At 29.5% G+C, this 22,371-nt stretch overlaps 1 protein-coding gene across 2 annotated transcripts in view; it reads left to right on the top strand.

Annotated features, from left to right (window-relative positions):
- Positions 1-8,967, top strand: part of LOC129984658 (nephrin-like) — a 386,728-nt gene extending 377,761 nt beyond the window's left edge. For both annotated transcript variants that reach the window (XM_056094579.1, XM_056094580.1), the window contains one exon: positions 7,503-8,967. In XM_056094579.1, the coding sequence (XP_055950554.1) occupies positions 7,503-7,541 (39 nt within the window). In that variant the 3' untranslated portion in view covers positions 7,542-8,967. The remainder of the gene's footprint in view (positions 1-7,502) is intronic.
- The last annotated feature ends 13,404 nt before the right edge of the window (positions 8,968-22,371 follow it).

The raw sequence follows: 22,371 nt of genomic DNA, 5'->3' as shown, positions 1-22,371 counted from the left end.
TCAGCTGGTTCTCTATCAACCGCAGGTCTCTGCTAATGAGACGGAACCAAGAACACGAATTAGTATTTCCATTTTTTTTTTAATGAAAAAGAGTTTCTATATAGACATTAGCGAGCTTTTTATCATGTGAAAGCTTGGAAATCCAATACCTATCCTGCCAATGCGGTAAGTTGTAAAATCCATCAACGTGAAAGCTTGAAAAATCGGAGGTTAACAAAATAGTTATTTAGAGGAAGGGAAATAAGGTTCCGAAATGGCACTATAAATGTACCAGCTTTGCGCTGTTGAGCAGAGAAATATGTTTTTTTATATAAACCTTTGAAGGATCATCTGAATTCACAGGAAATAGTGAGAATTAATAACATTTGCGATTCCTTTTATTTTTTAATCTTTCAATGCATGCAAAAATGTTCATATTATAAATTGCGGACCTATTTTTATAAATTCGAAACAAAAGCCTGATTTAAACTCTCGTAATCGATATGGCAATCCATGTCTTCCAGTTTCGCTTCGGACAGGATGATGAGATTTGGATCTTTTATATAACAACGGTGACTAACAATCCCAATGAGAATAAGTAATCGAAGTTTACTAAATTAATAATTATACCTAAATCGGACAGTCACAATCAAATATAAGATTCTTTCAACATTTTTAACATAATGTTAATAGCATTATCTTTGTAACTGGACTGAATGTAACTTTTTCTGTTGTTACCTTAATTTGCTCGTTCTTCAGATCAAAGATTGATGAATCATCCCCGCCTTTGTTAAAACCTCAAGCAGCAGTTAAAGATTTCAAGTAAGGAAAAATCATACAGGTCTCTTCTTTAATTCATAAAGTTTTAAAAAATACAACTTGCAAGGAAAGAAAGTTTTAAATTTTCTGTAAATTTCTGAATTCATCAAAAAAAAAAAAAACTTTTAATATCCCAGTTTTCTTTTTTGTGAGTTCGCCAGAATTTTCAATTTTATCACCAGTGTTTGACTTTAGGTGTTGTTAAGGTAAGGTAATTCGCTTGAACATTTTAACATAGTTGTCTTTCTGTAGGTGTTGCGAATTTTCACGATTGATCCCATTCTGTTTTTTTTTTTTTTTTTTTTTAACTTTTATATTTTCACCTAGCATTCTTATATTTTATTCGATGCCATATCCCTAACTAAATTGTCTCTTTCGTTAAAATATATTAAACTTGATATACTAGAATAATTTTTTTAATCAGTTTATTGGAAAATGTCTACTGTTAATGTAGTACTATTAGTCGGGAAAAAAAGTAGGATTCTGTAAGCAAGCTTTCGTTTCGCTAGTGATGTCGCATCACCGTGGAAGGATTTGCACCGTGGTCAGTGACGGTTCTTGTTTCAGCCTCCCATTTTTGAGCTGTCCCAACGTCGCTCATTCAGATTACCAGGAATATTTGGATAGAATGGAGGCAAGTCTTTTGTGGAATAGAGCCATTCAAATACTTCGAAATAATCTTCCTTTTCACAGAGGTGGTAAATCTCGAAATAAGGAAATATCTTATGAAAATATGTACACTGAAACAAGATGCCATAATGATGGACATGCTAATTTCCCTTTTATTGCAGAATCACTAATATTAATAGCAAGTAAACAATCTAAAAAATAGTGCATTAAGATATCATTGGAAAGATAAAGCACGTATAAAAAACAGCAACCAGGCACTTCAGAGAAAAACTGTACCTAAAATCTTTCGACATAGCTGCCATATTAGTAAATCATCAGAAGTAGCTTCGCAACTTGACAAGTAGCCAGGATGCGAACTTGCGAGGTCCATTTTTTATTAAATAATAGAAATTAATATCCATAAAATAGCTTTTTATTCATAACATTAATAAACTGTGGATAAAATTTAATTTTTAAAGCTTTAAAAAATATGATAAATAACTAGAATTACTATTAGCATTTAAGTAGTCATTAATATATTAAAAATAGAAACTTGCGAAATTGGATGAAATAATACATATGGACCTATACAGCTATTAATCTATTGAATGCATAAGCAAGTAATCCCAAAATTTTTTCATAAAGAAATGCTGTTTTTATGAACACACACAGTTGCAATATGTCAAAATTTATTCATGTTTAGAGTATAAATTATAATTTTGCTCTTGTATGTAATTGAAAATTATCAGTGTAGATAAGGAATTTTAAAATATACAAATAAAAAGAAACTACACGATTTTTTGAGAATAACTATAGTTATTATTTATCACCATTAGAGTTGTATTTAAAGGGTTATTTTATTTAAAAATTAAATTTTCACTATGATTCAAATATCACATGAATGAGTAGAATTAATGTTTTAATAAAGATATTTGCTTTTTATAAAAATCCTTACTTTAAAAAGAATCAGAATCGAACTCTCTGATCATAGGATTCGCAAGAACTATGCTATCACTCACTTTGCTTTCTCCCTGACCAGCAGGAAGAACTCATTAGTATATAAGCCAGGGGTGAGCAAGCTTTTTGAGGGTATGGGCTACTTCTAATTTTTTTTCAAGGTGTTGCGGTCCACCCAGTGGCGCAGGTGGGGTGACCTTAATAATAAATATGGAATATATATAAACCTACATAACTACAAACAATTCATTTTCATCTATAGTTGTTATAAGTTAATAGAACTGCATACTGACTATTAATCTTGCACTGGATTCTAAATGGTCGTGTGAAACGGGAACGGTATATTTTCTTAATAACATTCATCGTTGAAAATGCAAATTCACAAAGGTAGGTACAGCTAAAGAACAATGTTAAAGGATGTGCAACTTTTTAAAAATTAGGTATAAAATATTAAATTTTATACTTTACTTCGTATCCCTTAGATTCCGAAAGTTATTCCTAGGTTCGGAACTAGGTGCTTTTAAAATTGTCATTCTAAAGGAGAAAAACTTCGTCTTCAACAAGAGATAACTATAATACATAATTTATATTTTCAGTTATTTCTTCTTCACCAACATTACCAAATGGGTAACATATGAATATCAATTGGTTTCTTTTAGTATGCGCATCTTAGTAAAGGTAGTCCACCAGTCAATTGCAATCGACTTAATGCGCACCCCTGATATAAGCTGTGCTGAAAAGTTTGAAGTTTCTTTCATACTTGGATATTAATAAGTGTGCTTTAATATTTTAATAAATGAGCATCTTAAAGATATACTATTATACACTACGTCTCATCCCGAACTAAATTTTCCAAATTATAAAGTTAAAATTTGAAGAATTTTATCTCACAGTCTGCTTTTCTTTAAATTAAAATACGTAAAAAAATGTTTTTATTTAGCTTTTTACATATAACAAGTTACTTCATTCGTTGAAAGGCTAAAATTCTTACTCTGCTATAGTTCCTCGATACTTCTAATCCCAACAGCGGAGATGCAGAAAAGTATTTTAAGACCTATCAGATTTATCAAATAATAAAAACCTTAATGCTCAAGAAAAAACTCCTCCCCCTCGGTATTTTATCTGGTCCAACAGCAACTGCTTCACGCGGCAAGAAAAAACAATGAAGGCGAGAAATCTGGCAGGAAAAAAAAAAATAGCATGTCTGGACGAAAATCAAATCACATTCTCTCCATTATCTCTGGAACACCTAATCTACGGGAATTCTGCAGGCAGCAAAGAAAGAAAAAAGAAGGGAAAAAATCGACAAAGAATGAATTAAAAAGAAGGCCAGAGATTCCATGGTTATGATTGATTTCATTCCAGCATCTGTAGAAGAAAGATGATTTGGTTTTTGCCCCTACCTCTCCAGATCCCACCCTTTTCTCATTTTGCTCTTTTCTGTAAAGCTTGGCTCTATCGCACGATCATTGGGAACAAATCGCTGCTGACGGGGATACCATGAATTTGATTTCATTCTTTTTTTTTCCCCTCATACGGAGAATCAAGTTGTGTTATCGTTTATTCGGTGTCTCTCAGATGGAAGTTACAAGCAACAGTAGTATAAGAAAAAAAGAAAAAAAATCCATTCACCACAGATTAAATAGTAATTTTCCACAGGCAATTCAATTAATTCTTTCTTTGTACGATCTGCATTATTTTAGATGGATTAGATTCGCTTAAGAAATACTTTTCTTTTCAAATTTCAAGGGTTGAAACTTCTTTTCATTTTGACAAGTAATTATATGTTCGGATTTGGATAAATGTGAATGGTAATTCAAAATCATTTGTTCTTTGAAAGATAAAGATGTTTTAAAATTATCAATCAGATGTGGACTTTGAAGAACTGTAACAAGAAATGGGTGAGTCAGATACAATATCATTCATTTTAAATCTGAAATATAACATTCCATTTAATATAAAAACTTTGAAATCCTAATGTTTAATACTTGCCCTGAATCCTATACTCATGAATGATTTTTTGAAATTAAATCTGCATCTTAAACACAAGGATAAGTTTTAAAATTTCAGAATTATTTATCTAAGAATTTCTAAATGTCTGGATAGAAGAAAGAAACAGGTAATATTTAGGTAACTCTAACTATTACCATGTAACTAGAACTACATACGATAACTTATACATTAGTTTATAGATAATGGTATGTAAGTATCACTTTACACGAAATTCAGATTAAGCAGTTAAGTCACCCATTATCAATAAAATCCTTAATTAGAAGTAAAGATGGAATAAGATTTGTTGGAAGTAACATGACTAAAACAACTGTTATTTCTATACTGCAATGGAACTCGCCATAAAAATCCATTTGGGTCAATTGACACAGAATGAACAGAAAAAATCGGGTTCAGTCCATATTCCCATTAGTTAAAACCAAAAGTTTGGGATCCTTATCTTAAGTCTTAGATTTCAGATTGCCGACTCATCACGAGATTTCGTTTTGGTTCCACAATCTACAACTTCAGCCAAAGTTAATTACTTTGTTAATTTGAATCCCGTTAATATGATTTATTGTTTTAAATTTAATGGAAAGATTATTCTCTGAATTAAATATATTAGGTTTCATACGGCTCACATATTTAGAGCGGACATCTTGAATATCATTTTAAGGCGTAGTTGATTCACATGGTAATCATAAATTTCTTTCCTCTCTACATTGAACTAACTTTATCATTTGTCACATCCCTCAAAATTTACCTACTTGAATATGGCGGCTAAATTTCTACACCTATTAAGGCCATAGAATCCGCAGATGTTACTAGTATTTTAGGTCTAAACATAACACAATAGGGTAAGTATAATTTACTTCTGATGAATATACAAAATCTTTTCATTAAGATATGATTTAAAACTTACAAAGACTAAGTTATACTTCCACAATTCCTAATATTACAAGAGGTGATAAAATACAACTAACTTACTTACAACACATTAGAGGGCGCAATTTTTGCCCAGCAATCTATCTCATGCTATCTTATGAACACTATAGCTAGAGTAATTTTGAACCGGCAAGCAATGTGTTATAAAGGATAAAAATTTCAATTTCGCCATAATCCTCTTTCTTTTGAAGACAGATTAACAATTCAAACTGGACGAAATGCTCCCTCCAACATTGTTCGATACTAAAAAGAGATTTTCAATGATAGAAGCCTATTACATCTATAATTTTCACATATAGGTTTCAATTTTAAGAATGAAAAAGAATCCAGGGCTTTCAATAAAGTATTGGGCTGAAAATTACTTTTTAGCTCATTAGAAATTGCAGCTGTCAAAAATTATTCGCAATCATGGGGCAATAGTTCTTCTAATTTCAATTATTTTCCTAGGGTCGTGGAAAATTTCACACCACCCTTTCTCCCCTAGAACTTGGTGGCTCACAAGCTCGGTTGGCATTTCCATATTTCGACAGTGTATTAGTCAGATGTTCAAATCAAATTAAAGCTACTTTATATATCATTTTTCTTTTCGTTTAAAAATTTAAAATACACTTTTAAGAAAATAGAGAGTTTTCTCTCTGGTAAAATCTATTATTGCGAATTTTATCATAGTAATAAAGATAACCTGTGCCGGACTAAAATGGATTATTCCATACATATCTTCTAGTTTCCTGTGCCTGAAAATAGAAAATGAAAGACATAAAAATATGAGAATAGTACTGAAATTACTTGCGATGGAATGAGATGAGAGATTTCGGATTTGATGTTAAACAATAAAATACATGCTGCTTTCACCAATTTTCGAATATTGAGGAGATAGCTACTAGCATGCTTTTATGCATTTAAATAACCTCAAATTTAGTAGCAATAGCTGCCAGTCGATCGCATTTTAATCCAAACGTTTATTTATTTATTATTATTTTTTTTTTTTTGTAAAATTTTCCTTTTAACTTTTTATTACAATTACAGTGTTCATGCGTTTATTTCTTTCCGGTGGCGGGATTAGCTATTATTATCTATTTCTTTTCCACATTTCAAGGGTAGTCTACATAGAAAGAGTTCAGCATGTGTTAAAACCGTCAATGTAATTAACTACTGTCTATAGACCAGATAAAATATGTATACATTCTGAATTGACTCGACTACCAGAGGGGCCAGATCCGGAATAACTCTTGATGCCCGGCAACGATCGTGTTCTTGTCCTGGGGGGTTTAAGTTTTTTTTGGGGAAAGTACGTAAGCGATGATATGGATTGGTTCTGAACCTCCCTAGTCTAGTCTAAATGTTATATCAATTTTTGACAAACTGAAAAGGGTTCAATAATGCAGTTGCGACTGTCTGAGTGTAAACAGGATCTACTCCAGTCATACAAACGACGAGAAGATGCCACAATGTGAAACTAGTAGCCACTAGAGTGGAAAAAAAAAGCAGTATTAGGGCTATATTGTGGGCATTCGGAATTGTTAATTAAGGATATTGGTATGAATTTAATAAAGTCGCTCAGCTATTTCTATTGTTAAGAGATACATAACAGCAAATAAATATGATCGTTAAGTTATATTTTTAGTCAGATTTATTTGTCTTTAGTACTGAATTAGCAATCTGGTAAAAACTCTTGACCATACAAATAATCAATCATTGCAATCACAATTCTTTTGAAACACTTTAAAGTGCCTTCACACGTTTCCTTTGAAGATAAAGCAAACGCTATATTCTCTAAAAAGAAAAAAAAAATCCTGTAGAATATTAATTTCAATATCCCTATAGGGAAGAAAAGTACTGTGAAGTCAAAATTTAAGAATCTGTATGACACGCAATGTTTTTTAAGAGTTTTTTGTCTTCATTGAAGAGCATAGGACATCAGTCAATAGAAAAATCTACTATGATGACAGAGCAAATAATTCCTTAATGAAAAAAATTATTTAGGTTCTTTGAATGTCATAATTATGGCCATTATAAACTCTTTGGAAGCATTCTTTGAAATAGAGTTCGAGTTTAGTTTTGACATTGCTATTATGATAACTACTCAGTGGAAAAAAATCATTTCTTTCTAAAACTACACCAGTGATAAAATCATTATATGTTCTTATCTTTGATGTTCTACATGCACTTTATCGTTCGAACTAATTGCAAACTTTCTTTTCTAGATACCAGAAGATTGTCAACCTGGTATGGGTGCTGTATGACGTTAAGTCATACCTCTACAGACACACTGCCTTCAATCTCTCTAGATTTACATTTATATACGAACTTGTGAAATAAAAGACAAACGCAAGGGCAGTTCCAGCATATTGTCTGGAACGCTTAAAACATACAAGAAAAAGCTATATTTTTATGGCTTTTCAACCTCAACAGCATAAACTGTAAAGAACATTCTGTGCCTCTTTAAAGACTTAATGGACTATTGGGGCAAACGATCATTTTTGCACCATGTATGTAATTATATTCCCAACGTTGACACCGGAGAGAGAATTAGCAAAGTATGTTTTTATTGACTGGGCATTCTATGTATAAAAATGCTAGATTTCAAGAAAATTAGACCTAGAAAAGGGAAGTATCTCAGAAAGAAAAGAGCTTGCAGGGTATGATTTCTTAAAAGAATTTAAGAAATAAGATTATTTAATGGTTAGTTGAATAAGTCAATTTATAACCAAGGAAATTCAAAATACTACGTTGGACAGTTATTTCAGGAATTTCATTTAATGTTGTTAACAGTTCAAAAGCAAATTTGCATAATTAAGTTTGCATTAAACTTTCAATTATATATATAAAACAGATTTTTGTTTTATCCTTTGAAAAAGAAAAAAAAACTATTTAGTAAAAGCTAGATTATTAAAATTTTTTTTTTTTAATTTCAACTAACCCAAATATTTTTTGAAATTTTAAGATATAATATGCAAAAAAGCAACTAAGGATACGCTATATATCTTATAGGGGACCACTGTGTTAAGGGCGTATGAATATACAGAAACATTCTACAGAAATATTTTGTTTTATCTCTAAATGTTCAAATTTTGAAGTTAATACAATTAAGTAAAGGAATTTAATATGATGTATTGCTTTATGAAACATTAATACCTAAATTCGAAATTTATTATTTAGTGAACTTGTATGCAAGGTTTTAAACAAGGAAATTAATAACAGTTTTACTGATAGAAACCATAAATAAGATACGAATTGTAAAAATTTATATTTCTCTTTAAATAGCAAAGGCGATTAGTTGTCTGGTCAAAATGTCCATTTTTGTCTCTTGAGAAAAATATACTGACATGTGAATGAAATTGTAGGGATAATTTAAATTTGTATCTCAATCATAACATCTAGAAATTTCAACAAAGCGTTTCGAAATTGAAATTAACCAACGAACATAGTGTGATAAAACTGCTTTAATTTAGATGAAACAATTTAATCGGATTTTAAAAAATATATTTATTCAAAGAAATAAGATATTTTGTCAAATGATTTGGGGAATATGTGTGTAATGCCCAGTGATTGTTGTTTGTAACTGATTGTTTTGTGTTTTACTTGCAGTATTATCATTTTTACTTATATTGCTCACACTATATATACATTCAAAGGTTATTCAAGAGAAAGATACGTCATATAACTGTATATACATCAATGTTAAAAAAATTTTCACACATAATAAATAGTTATTTGAAGAACACGTGTAATGTCTTTTGATATTTTCTAAAGTTCTAGTACAAAACTTCTCTTAGGATAAATTCTTTATGACATTTAATTATAAATTTATTACTTACCCTGTTATATGCCACATTCTTTTCAGTGAATTCCAGCAACAGTCCAATACATTGTCTGTTAGTCACGAAAGCTCTAAATCAGTCCAAAGTTTCGATTCTGGTCACGAAATTCGCCTAACTTCAGGAAATTTCTCTACATTCAAGGAAAGATAAAAAATTCTTACTAGCTTTGTAGACGGAATTTCTATTACGGAATAATGATAAATTGAAAAGAATTTTCACATTCTCTTTATTTGCCTATAAAAACGCATAGTAAGTAGGCTAGTCAAATATTAATCTAAATGCTAATAGCTCCTATAACAATTTAAAATTTGTTTTAATATATAAATTGATTAATATATAGATTATTATGCATATACTTAAAAAGAATAATATAATTTTTTTTATCGGAAAACGATAAAATTACAAGAAGCAGAATGAGTTTGTTGTACTTTTTAATCTTAAGAGCGTTTCCTTATATGGATACTATTCCTAATAAAAAATAATTCCATATTCATAATGAGCATTTATAAATAAATTATTTTTATCAATCGCAATAGAAAAAAAACGGAAATAAAATAAAATAATTGATTTCATCATTATAAAAGGCGCACTTTTTAATCTTTAGTCTTTATTTCTTTTCCTTTAAGAACATGGGAAACAATATTCATACTGCAAAATACAGTAGTTTAGGAAGGGAAAAAAAATCGTCAAACAATGCTCACCAAATTTTTCTTAAAATTCGGACGCTCTTATATTGAGTTGAATAAGGATCCCAAGGCACCCAATAAAAATTCCAAGAACTTTTATGGAAATCCTGCAAAAATAAAACATATAAAAGATTTCATTGAAAAAATTTTCAATAAATAATCTGTGAAATATGTCAGCGTTTTCATCACTAAAACCAAACGATTAAGTTGATTGCAACGCATTTTTTTGCGTTTTTACATTGCTTTTCATGCAATATTTGTAGTTGATTTCATGACCGTAACTGCCATAAAAACACTTTCACAAAAATAGTAGAAAGAGTAGAAATACGTATAAAAGTTTTCTAAAATATTTCTGCTTACATAATATTTCAAAGCGTGTCTATGCAAGTCGACTTCCTATGACGCCAACGTACATACTTCGGGATCCATGCTTCATAGACGTATTAAATGCTGATTAAAAAAAAGGGGGGAACTAATGGAATTGGTCTCTTTCAAAACTTTATGGCATACACTTGAATATTAGTTTTAACCCTTTCTCTGTATAAAATTGTAGACTTTGGGTAAAGCTATGAATGTCTTGGATGGCATTGGTAATCAATAACTACGAAATATTAACTTTTGCTGTTAGTTTAACATTTTTACTGAATCTATCTTGCGATCTTTAGCGATTGATATCTGGCATACATTAATAGTACCTGAAAATTGAATTTTTGTTTCAGACGCTTTTTTACTAAACGATCGAAACCAAAATTTGTCACTAAACCTCAATTGTAGATACAAAATTAAAGACCAAGAGTTCCATATTTTTGAGTCAACGAGCTTTTGCGTTATCGCGTTTACATGCTTGCGAAAATACAGACCGACAGATGGTCAACATCTTGTTTGGTACCTATACTCTAGAAATTAAATCTGTGTGCTAAATGTTATCCATCTACTCCTCTTCGTTTTGTAGCTATCGCGTTAACTTATATTCAAACAGCCAGACTGACAGCCAGAATGGATTTTGCTCAAAATAGACAGAAATCTACAAATTTGGTTTTAATAGATATCAAATTTTATTCCCGTAATCCAAGTCGTTTTTTAATTATGGATTTCACAGACAGACAGATAGACAGATATAATGCCCCAAATCTGTTTTTCGAACTCAAGGAGTCTACGTGAAGATTCATCAGAATCTCAAATATATATATATATATATATATATATCGTTGACAGAAAGCAAGTCATCTTTTATTCTGATGTCACATGGTTTCTTTATTTATCAACTGTCCTTTTCACCCTTCTGTCTCAAGGTCATTTCCAACTATTCGTTCAGTCCCCCCTCACCTACTTTTTTTCCTCCCAGAACTATTCATTGTCTTTTAGCAGTGAGCTCATACGTCATCTTCATATCAAATGTCGCGATTCTTATCAATGTCAGCTCTTTTATAGACAGCGGATGAAGTTTCCAAACTTCGTCTGAGTTGTTTTATGTGTGTTTGCAAATGCCAATGAAATTAGATTGATGGAAGATTTGTCGTGAAAAACCTGGAATTTGATTTTATTTGAGTTATTAATGACAGCTGTCCAAAAGATCAGAAAAACTCAACCATTTTTTAAAAAAAATATTAATCACGTTTTCTGTCGTTTATAAATCATTATTTTGTTTACTTATTTTGGAAGTTCCAAACGCAAAAATACCTCATATATGTGTTAACTAAAAAAATTAGATTACAAATTAAACTAAGATTAAATTAAATTAGATTACATTACAAAATTTAATCAGTTAAATGTTTCGAGCTCTTCGGAAAATATGTATCTAAATTGTGTCTCCTGATTAATTATTTATTAATTGAACTCCTGTGTAAAATATACTTGTGTTCTCCTGATTAATTATTTATTAATTGAACTCCTGTGTAAAATATACTTGTGTTCTCCTGATTAATTATTACTCTTGACGAATAAATTCGTCAAACTCAAAATGTACTTTATTCACGACGAGTATACTCATCAAAACCAGTTAAATGGTTAATATATTCACAAAAGAATAAATAAACATATAAGGAAAATGGCGTGATACCATTTTGCCTAACTGTCCCTTGATCCATTTATTAAACTTTCTATTTAATTTTATTTCTTCTTCTTGTCGTAATTTGAATCATATTTTATTTAATTTTATTTACGTGTTTATTTTTGCTTTTTATCTTTTATGATTACATTTCTTTGGCATATTATAAACCAACGAAAAAAATTATGGGCATTATTTGAGACATCATAAATACAATATTTAAATAACGTTATCAAAAAAATTAACTATCATCATCATTACTTTTTATTTAATCTTACACACACACTTAAAAAATGTTCAGGTTAAAATAGGAGATTTTGAATATAGCGGTGTTGTAAAAAAAATAGTTAAATTATCTCGTAATGTATTTTGATATCTTAACTGTATCGATAAAAACAATGATGCTTGAAAAAAACTTTCTTTTGACGAAAAGTACTTTTAGAAAAAGCGTCATTTAAAAGAGAGTATTTTCTTTGCATTGTAATAATTAAACATGTCTTGTACAATCTCTTATATTGAGTTTAATTTATACATTTTCAAAAAAAAATGAAATAAAAAATGATCATTTATTGCCATAACAAAAAAAAGACAGTAATTTCACTTTCTGTCCTATAACTTTCAGAATTCCAAAGTGTTTTACATAAAAAGTTTTACATTTTTATTATAATAGAATTTTCAAAATTTTTCCCTAATGAATATCATTAAACAAATAAAAAGTTATCTTGAAATTTTGAGCAAGTATGATTCATTTTTTTTCAAAGTGAAACTCAATGTACTTTCTTTATTAAATCTTTATTCCTCAAAGATATGTAGAGAAATCATTTTAAACTATCACAGAATAATTAACGGTTCTAAATATTTTTACATAATTTTGATGAAATCGAGATAAGCAGTGATTAACTTTTTTGTTTTCGTCCCATATGAGCTTTCATATTCTCATTAAACAAAAAGTTTCGATCCAAATCCTTGATTTTTTTTTTCTATATTTTTTTTCCAAAGTAAAGTACATCATGGAAGCGAATTTTTATTACATCATTTTGATGGTAAGACTGAATACAAAGGCAAGGGGTTGATCAAAAATTATTAAACATTATTTTTCAATCATTGGAATGAAGAGATTGTAATGATTAGTTGCGACTGGTGACTGCAAAAATATATGTTACCGTCAATGTATGAAACCAAGTATTCTATAGAACACTGAAAATTGGCTAGTAATGACACAATTAAGCATTTCACACATATTCTAGCAATTCTATAAAATGCCGTAAACTGGTTGGTAAACCAAGTCATTAAACATTTCGCATATTTCCTAGCAATTCTATAGAATGCCGAAAACTGGACGGTAATGACACAATTAAATATTCACACAATTCCTAGCAATTCTATAGAATGCCGAAAACTGGCCGGTAATGACACAATTAAATATTCACACAATTCTTAGCAATAACATAGAATGCCAAATATGAAATTAACAATGTAGGAAATCTATCTCTGATATCGCTTAAAAAAAAAAACATGGATGAGATTATATTCGATGGTGAATTAAACCAACATGATGATGACATCCTTATAGAAGGCATTTCCGTTTTTGCTACCTGTCGTGCGTGTTTAAAGGAAACTAGTTCTGCACATGCATACACAAAACGTCATCAAAAGATTTTGTGGTAGCGCTAGTAAAGAGGATGAAGATGATATTTTGAGAACACTTTGGTGTCTAAAACTAATACAACTGTTCAAAATAACAACACTATCATGACCTTTTTTTCATATACTGACGAAATAACATTTGTCATTCTAAGAATGCGTAAGAATTATATACGTCTAAGGAAAGTGTACAATATATTCCCATATTTCATATACTTTGACTAAAGACATCTGACTTTCTATACCTGGCACCTATATATTCTATAGAATGCCTGCCTTTCGTTCATTAACCGTAACATATACAACTGAAATATCCGTAATAGGAACTTCAACTAATTAGATCAGAAACTAGTATAAAATGTGAGAGAATTAAAAAAAAACTCAAAATAACGATTAATGGAAAGTTTACATCAATGTTATGTTCCACAAATACAAACACTAATTGAAGTATATTCTCATATTTCATATACTTTGACTAAAGACATCTGACTTTCTATAATACCTGGTACCTAGGGATTGCAATACCAATATACCGGGATACCGAATAACGGTATTTTGAGCCATTTGTACAATTTTGTAATACCGGTATTCACAAGTTTAAATACCGGTTTTTCGGTATTTACTAGAAATTTTTAAAATTGTCTCCACTATATGTTCAGATATCGCAAACATAGCAAAATAGTATACATTTTATGTCTCCATAAGGGGCGAAATTAATTAGCTGATTAATGGCTTAATTAATTGCTTAAATCTAAATTAGCGAAACATGGATTATCCGTGAAAGAAAATACTGTATCTATAACGACTGATGGAGCAACAATTATGAAAAAAGTTGGAAAGTTGATAGGTGCAAATCAGCAGTTGTGCTATGCACATGAAATTCAATTAGGAGTAATAGATGTATTATACCAAAAAAAAAATAAAGAACAGAAGAATCCAAATAATGTGGATATAAAAATTTCGGATTCCAACTTTGAAAAGAGTAAGAGTGAGAGTGATATTGACAATGAAGATAATGACAATGTCATTGTTGAAGAAGATACTGCTAATAAGGATGAAATATCAACCTATCAAGAATTGCTTCCTATAATTTATAAAGTTCGAAAATTGTTAAGATATTTAAACTTTCCCCTATAAAAAGGATATTTTACTAAAATATATACTAACTGAAAATAAAACAGAATATATGTTAATATTAGATTCTAAAACACGTTGGAATAGTTTACTCCTAATGATGGAACGATTTTTGAAACTGAGAAGTCCAATCCAAAAAGCAATAATCGACTTAAACCTGTAAATTAATTTTTCAGATAGTGAATTCGACTTAATATCCAGAACTATATCAGCTCTACTTCCAATAAAACTGACTATTGAGGCATTGTGTCGGAGAAATTCTAATTTATTAACAGCTAATGCAGCAATAAATTTCATGTTGCAGTCACTGAAAGAACAGCACACATCACTATCTGAAGAAATATATATTACATTGAAAAATCGCACAGAAGAAAGGCATACCGAAATAGAAAATGTCTTACGGTATTTACATAATTATAATGATTTTAAAAATGAAAATGCAAAAGAAGAAAAGAAAATAAACAATTCAAATCTAATTAAGTTTAGAGTAAATTTTCTTAAAATTTTTTACCCACAATCCTATCCACATTCAGAAGAATTCGGTTCAATTATTGAAGATTATGATGTCACTACTGTCGATAGTGAAAAGGAATTGTCTCTTGAACAAAAATTAGAATTAGCGATAAATAAAAAAATTTCAACGAACCAAAATACAATACAGAAATCAGCTATATCCAAAATAGCTATATCCGACGAGAAATCGATTTATTTGAAGATGAGGGATTTAGAGGTAAATACTTGGAAAAAGTATATTGCGCATTGCTAACAGTACAACCAACTAGCGTAGATGCCGAAAGAGCGTTTTCGACAGATGGTAATTTTTACACAAAATTACTTTTCAGGCTTAATGACAGTACAATCGATTCATTAGGTTTTTTAAGATCACATTTCAAAAATTTGTTATAGTACCACAGACTGAATAGTGATATTTACATTCTTTTTTTTTTTTTGTGATTTAAATAAATAAGTTGTTTCTTTACTTTTTTGTGATTCTTTATATACTGTTATAATTTATAAGTTACATATTATTTTTTGTGATATTTACACTCTCTAACAAAACTGGCAAATAAAACAAAGAAACACCTGTGTTTTCTTTCTTTTTCTAAAATTTCTAATACCCGTATTAAAACCGGTATCCCGGTATTAAGATTTAAAAAATACCGAATACCGGTATTGAACTTTTGGTCCGGTATTGCAATCCCTACTGATACCTATATATTCTATAGAATGCCCGCGTTTCGTTCATTAACCGTAACATATACAACTGAAATATCCGTAATAGGAACTTCAACTAATTAGATCAGAAACTAGTATAAAATGTGAGAGAATTAAAAAAAAAACTCAAAATAACGATTAATGGAATGTTTACATCAATGCTTTGTTCTACAAATACAAACACTAATTGAAATACATGCTCATCATCACGTTAGACAGCTCTCCATTAACACTGCAGATCAAGTGTTAATATACCTTCAGACGTAGTTAGCATCCACAATGAATATGTGCGGTTGAAATAAACCCTATATAAGCATTAACAACACTTTTTCATAAATATTTAGTTAGAAATCTAATGGGGCCAACTATCAGAAGGTTGAGTTGAGGAAAACAATTTATATTTCAACAAGAAATGATAGTAGACTTTTCATAATATGTTCTAACAGATATGGAACAGCATAAGCGGTTTCAGAATGATAGAAAATCAGCATTAGTACTACTACTATTATTATTATTGTTTTTTTTTTGAGTGAGAATTTACGCGAACTTATTAATGTTCTCACACATTGCTGATATTTTATAATGAAAGAGAAGTTAATGCTGTAAAAAGTAAGGTTCATCGTTTCTCAAATATGTCCTTGACTAAAAGCAACACACTGAATATTTTTAACTTTTAATGCATTGAATTTACTATTCTATGAAAAAGTCGGTATACTAAGTCTAGAATCATCTAGAAAAATTGATAGATTTAAAAATGCTTGGGATTAAAAACTTTTCATGGATAATATTTTTTAAAGCAAAAACTACTTTTGCATGTAATATTGTAATACATAAAATATTTGTGTCGTATGAAATATTTTTTAATTAAAATTAAAATGCACGAGAAATCGAAAGAGATGATTTTTAGAAACCGCAGACAGCTAATTTTCTTTAAAAGTTAATAATATTTGTTATATTAGAACTGCAAATTTCGTTCACTGATGCTGAAATGTCAGAAAGGTTTTAGAGAAAATTTTGAATACTAAATAATTAGTTAATTCCTCAGAAATAAGAAATCAATGAAATAAAACGAATCAATAATTGTTTTGTAAAAATTGTTAATCATCCGCTTTCAAACTTTTATATTAGAGTTTTACTAAAATGTTTTGACAACAACACTTCTTATGTGTTCTTGTTCATCAACAATAAGAAATATTTCATTTGATCATGAAAGCCTTATTTTCTTAATTTTCGCTTAAATTTGAGTAATGGACTTTTTCCTTTTTTTTTTTTTTTTTACCCATCGTCAAATCACTACTTGTAATTCAATAAAAACTTTCACAAAAATATCTATCAAACTAAAAGAGAAAATAGTGGCCGAGTAGTACAAATTTTAAAAAAATTATAATGATTTTTTTTATTTTAAAATCATCTGAGTTAATTTTTAAAAAATAATGATAATGACCGAAAGAAAAATTGTGCAAAAATGCAAGTGTAAGTGGACGTAAAATTTTTGCAATGTATTCAAAAATTCTGCAGATGGTGCAAAAATATTTTTTTGGGAATAGTTTCTCCGAAAATGCAGTGAGAAAAAAAATAATTTTGGTTTATTTCTACACAATAAATATTTAATTTAATTTTGAACCTTGGAATTTTGATGGTATTCTTTTTCATGTTTTATATAAAGTGAAAAAATTTGGTTCAATCCAGCCCAGTTTTTTGGAAGGAGACGTGGAACATATAAACATAACAATAATGACTTATATTTAATTCTTATTTCATTACAAGGATATCTGGTTTCATTACCATCTTTTCCTTTTAAACTTTCGTATCTTCAAACCCAGTCTTCTTACTTTCACTGTTTCGCAAATTATTAATTTATAAATTTATTTCGGACTTAATTTTATTTCGGAAGTCAAGTAGAACAAATGGAAATTTTTCTTCTGTTTGCTTTCTTTTATTAACCGTCATTTCGAAGACGTACTAAAACAGAACAACGAAAAACCGTCAGAATATTCAGTAATGTTGAAGTTTAAGAACCTAATAAAAACATTATCACAGTTATTTTTTTTTTTTTTCAAAAATCAGTAAGAAATTCAAAACTTTCAAAGAAAAAACTTTCAAAAATAATATTAATTAATCTAAGCAGAAGAAAATATTGCAATAATAATTATTTCCCTAGTAAGCCAAACAGTAATAAGGCTACTTTAAAATATTAAATTTTCAAGAAAACCTATATTTAAAAAATCATTACAAATATTTCGTAATAAAGATGGCTTTCATAAATAGGTTTCAGCTATTAGTTTCTTTCTTCTATCGTCACTTTGCTTTTCACTTTGAAAACCAATTTTAATAAAAGCTATAAAATAATTCAGAATATATTTGAAGTATTAATTTTTATTTAGTTATATATATTTCTCTCGTATCATAATATATTATGTGACTGGCGGACGATTTAAATTGAGATATTTGAATGAAATTAAAAAGAAAAAAATACTTGTTATGTAAAAGGCAGATTACTGAAATCAAAACACAATCAAAGAACATAATACACAACAGAAATTACAATAACATATTAAAAAAAACTATTAAATATGTTAATTATTAAAGAAAAAGATATAAAAACTTTGGTAGTAAAAATACTTTTCGCGTAACTCATGTAAAACATTACGGCTTTAAAGGTCATTTGTTCAGCTGAAGCAGCTGTTTTTCGATAAGAAGCAGCTGTTGTTGAAATCATTCACGTCTTTTAAACTTTCTGCAAAAGAAAGAAAACTTTTAAAGGTTCGGTTTGGAGTTTCTTGTATAAGAGCCAGAATGTTGTCAAAGCAGATATTGACGCTTTTCTAAAATTGAAGCCAATGAATGAAGTAAATGCGTGAATCTTAATCAGTCAACATAACCGCGTTTGTCTTAAAGTAAATCAAGCATTGACGATTGAAAATCCGAATGTGAACTGCCATCCTATAATTATAGTTTAGAGACATAGACATTTCAATTCCAAGCAGTAATTAACAATATGTAAATCGTGCGTGTCGATAAATAACAATGTATAGATCTTGCATGCCAATAAATAAGAATGTATAAATCTTGCATGTCGATAAATTACAATGCGCAAATCTTGCATGCCGATAAATAATATGTAAATCTTGAATGTCAATAACAATGTGTAAGTCTTACACGTCGATAAATAACGATGTGTATATTTTATGTCTGAATCGTTTCAGAAAATGACACAGATTAAATTCAAAAATATATGTACACTACACTGAAAATCAGTGTTATCGAATGTAGTCAATTGTTTCGAAGAAAGTCATCTGCTAATTTTAGCTACGGCCCCTGATGTGGTTGTCGAGGCAAATCTCGCAGATCTTTCAAGCCAACCAACGTGGACAAGGAAGCCCCTCAGGTGCCAGCTAATCGAGCGGTGTTTCTTTCCTTTTTTTTCCTTCTGGAATTTTTCCCCCTCAATATTTTTTTCTTTTTTTCATTAAGCGCATTTTAACGTTACGCGGAACGGAAATTAAGAACCGTAACTTCTGGCGCCCGCAGCTAATTTGGTCGGCTTATTGATGACCGCACAAAAAACAGGACAGAAGGGCTCGCAAGAAAGGATATTTAATAACACGGCGGTGAATTGCTGTTATTTCCTTCCGAAACGTTTCTTCTTTTTGTCCATTTTTCTTTTTTTTTTAATTCAAGGAATTGAAATTGAATTTCCGTTTGCTGGATATTTAAGTCGGGCTTTTTAAGTTTAATAAATATCAAAATGAAGCCCTGCTGGAGTGCTGCCTTTCGCAACGAGGAGTTTCCATCGAAAGAAGCTTACTTCTTTTTTTTTTTTTTTTTTAAACCGGTTGTTAGTAATTAATTCGCTGACCCGTGCATAGTTATTTTGGATGTAGGAGTATCGTTACTTAACATCAGATGTTTTAAAGTAAACGAAAAAGGCTAAATATTTCACTTGGTTAAATTATGGAAGGATAGATCAGTTTTGGTTCAAAAGATACATAAATTATCGCACGTATGAATGCATGGCCTAAATTAAAAATAAAATTTCATTTATCTTTAGGGATAGTAGAATAAGTGAATGAATATTTTTTATAAAGTTTTTCTGTTTTGGAATCATGCTGCGCAATTCAAAAACGTTTCATTTGAAATTAGTAAATATTCATATTTATGTTTTAATTTACATATTTCTGTAATGAGTTTTATAAAATGATTATTTTTAAATGAGTTATTTGCATGATTGAACGCATACACTAATTATATATTGCACGAAAAGATATAGAACACATGAAAGAATTTACCTCATGATTTATATTGTTTTGAAATCCAACGTTTTGAAGTCAGCATACACTAATTTCTTTGTCCTTTTTTTTTTTTTTGTAAGCATCAAAATTTAATACCTTAAATTAAGATTTCATTTTTCTAAGTGTACATAAATATTTTATTTTTCAAATTGTTTAGATTTTTCAGTATACTCGAATGTATTATATAAACTTTGTCTAAGGCAAATACAAGAACACAGAAGTTGGAATGATTTTCCTACTCTCAATTTCATTCATTTATTTATTTTGTGACCTTGCATTGAACAAATTAAAAAAATAATATTTATAAAATTGCAATGCATTTAACTAATTAACTGAAAACACAAACATAAATAATTCTTTATATGTGTTTCCATAATAGTTTAATTCGCTTCTTTTAAATAAACTCAGATAAAATATATCTTCAATTTAGGAGTTAAAGAATAGCCTATTCTTGAAGACCACTTAAATAGAAATTTGCTTATAGTTGGCTTATATTAAAAATTTCATCACATTCATTAAATCAATTTTTTTAAATTATTTTATTGCATATAAAAGAAATAGCCCGTAAAACAATTATAAATCTCAAATTTATAATATATCCGTTTTAAAATCTTTATTTCGGATGAACAAGTAAGTAATGAAATTTGAGAATAAAATTCCTGTTGATTAGTGCATTCTCTTATAATTCTTTCACTACAATTATTGCTGTATCCATTAAACTCAATTAGTTACTCGATTCGTTAAGTTTGATGAAAGGACTGATGACGAAAGTAGCCTCATAGCAGTCTCAACGTTCCTAGGCATTGATGTGTGATCCAAAGAAATTTGAATCAGTTCCAACAAGAAAATTAAATTCTGAAGAGATTTGTAACGGGTCATCGAAATGAAACAATCTCAGCTGATGAATTATCTACTTCTTTCAATCCGAATAAATGAGAAACATTGCTGTAAATGACCTTGGAATGTAGTGAAATTCCATTACATCTTTCAATACGAAAAATGAGGAATACTTCTGTGCCTCACCGAATTTCAAATCATGTTTCAGGCATATGAAGGAGTATAATTTTTACTACATTGCAAAGACGTCTCCGTAATGGACGATTATTGCTGATGAAAGAACATTATTGTACTAGAAAAAAAGAGGACAGGACTATATAGATTGGAATTATTTAGACTAGAAAAAAATTAAATTTTATAGAAAAGAGCCCGGATATAATTTATAAAATTTATTTGGTGAAGCTCTGACCTATGAAATACAGGGAACAAGGTATACAATAATTGTCACATTAAAGCAATATTGATGAGGATGGAATAATGAAATACAAAAATCTTAGACTCGTATGAAGCGGTTCAAACATCGGAGGAAAAAAATAAGAAAGAAAAGAAATATTTAGCTGCTGACTAAGAAGTCAAATGAGAGGTGGGCGAAAACCAACAAATGACCTGGTAGCAAATAATAATGTTTTATCCATATATTTAAAATAACCGACAAAACATAAAACGCAAGCTAACTCCAATTTCGCGAATTTTTGTTTCATGATTTCTAGATGGGTCGACAGTCCTCTCCCCGGAATCGGAACTTTTGCGCTCGGTAAATCATTCCCTATCCCTGTTGCTGTCATAGGTTTACTGGGATTTGGACCTTTGGCAAGAAAACTTGGCGCGGGTGACGGTTTTTAGTTTTCCATAGCTGCATTTCCAGTCGGGCTTATTGGTAATAATGGAATGGCGATAATTTTTGTAAAAATTTTATTTGATCTTTCATTTATGAGATCTTGTACATACATTTATCTTATTATTATTAATAAGAGCCTTGTTCATTGCTCCGAAAAATTAATATATATGAATTTTCCCAGAAAATTAATCTACATATTTTTATCACTCAAAATTTAATAAAATAATTTAATAAAACGCCAAAATGATGCACTGCCTTGAATTGTTCCTGAGAGGAGAGATCTAAGTGCTAAGTGTAAATATATTCATGACTCAAAACAATTTGTTAAATAAGATTCAAAGGTTAATGTAAAAGGATAAACATGTAAACGGATTACAAAGGGTAATTGAAAGGACCTATGAAAAAATTTAAAATTCTTAATTCATCGGAGCTTTTATTGACTCCAGTAACATAAATTGTAATTGTTTAGTTCATTTAGACCCTTTTGTTAGTAGATGCGTGCCCCTGATTAAAATTGACTGATGGGCGCTGATTACAGTGACTATCCAATAGATATATA

The sequence above is a fragment of the Argiope bruennichi genome, chromosome 9, assembly GCF_947563725.1.
Source record: "Argiope bruennichi chromosome 9, qqArgBrue1.1, whole genome shotgun sequence".
NCBI lineage: Eukaryota > Metazoa > Arthropoda > Arachnida > Araneae > Araneidae > Argiope > Argiope bruennichi.
The sequence above is the reverse complement of the archived record's forward strand: the minus strand, read 5'-3'. Positions and strand labels throughout refer to the sequence as shown.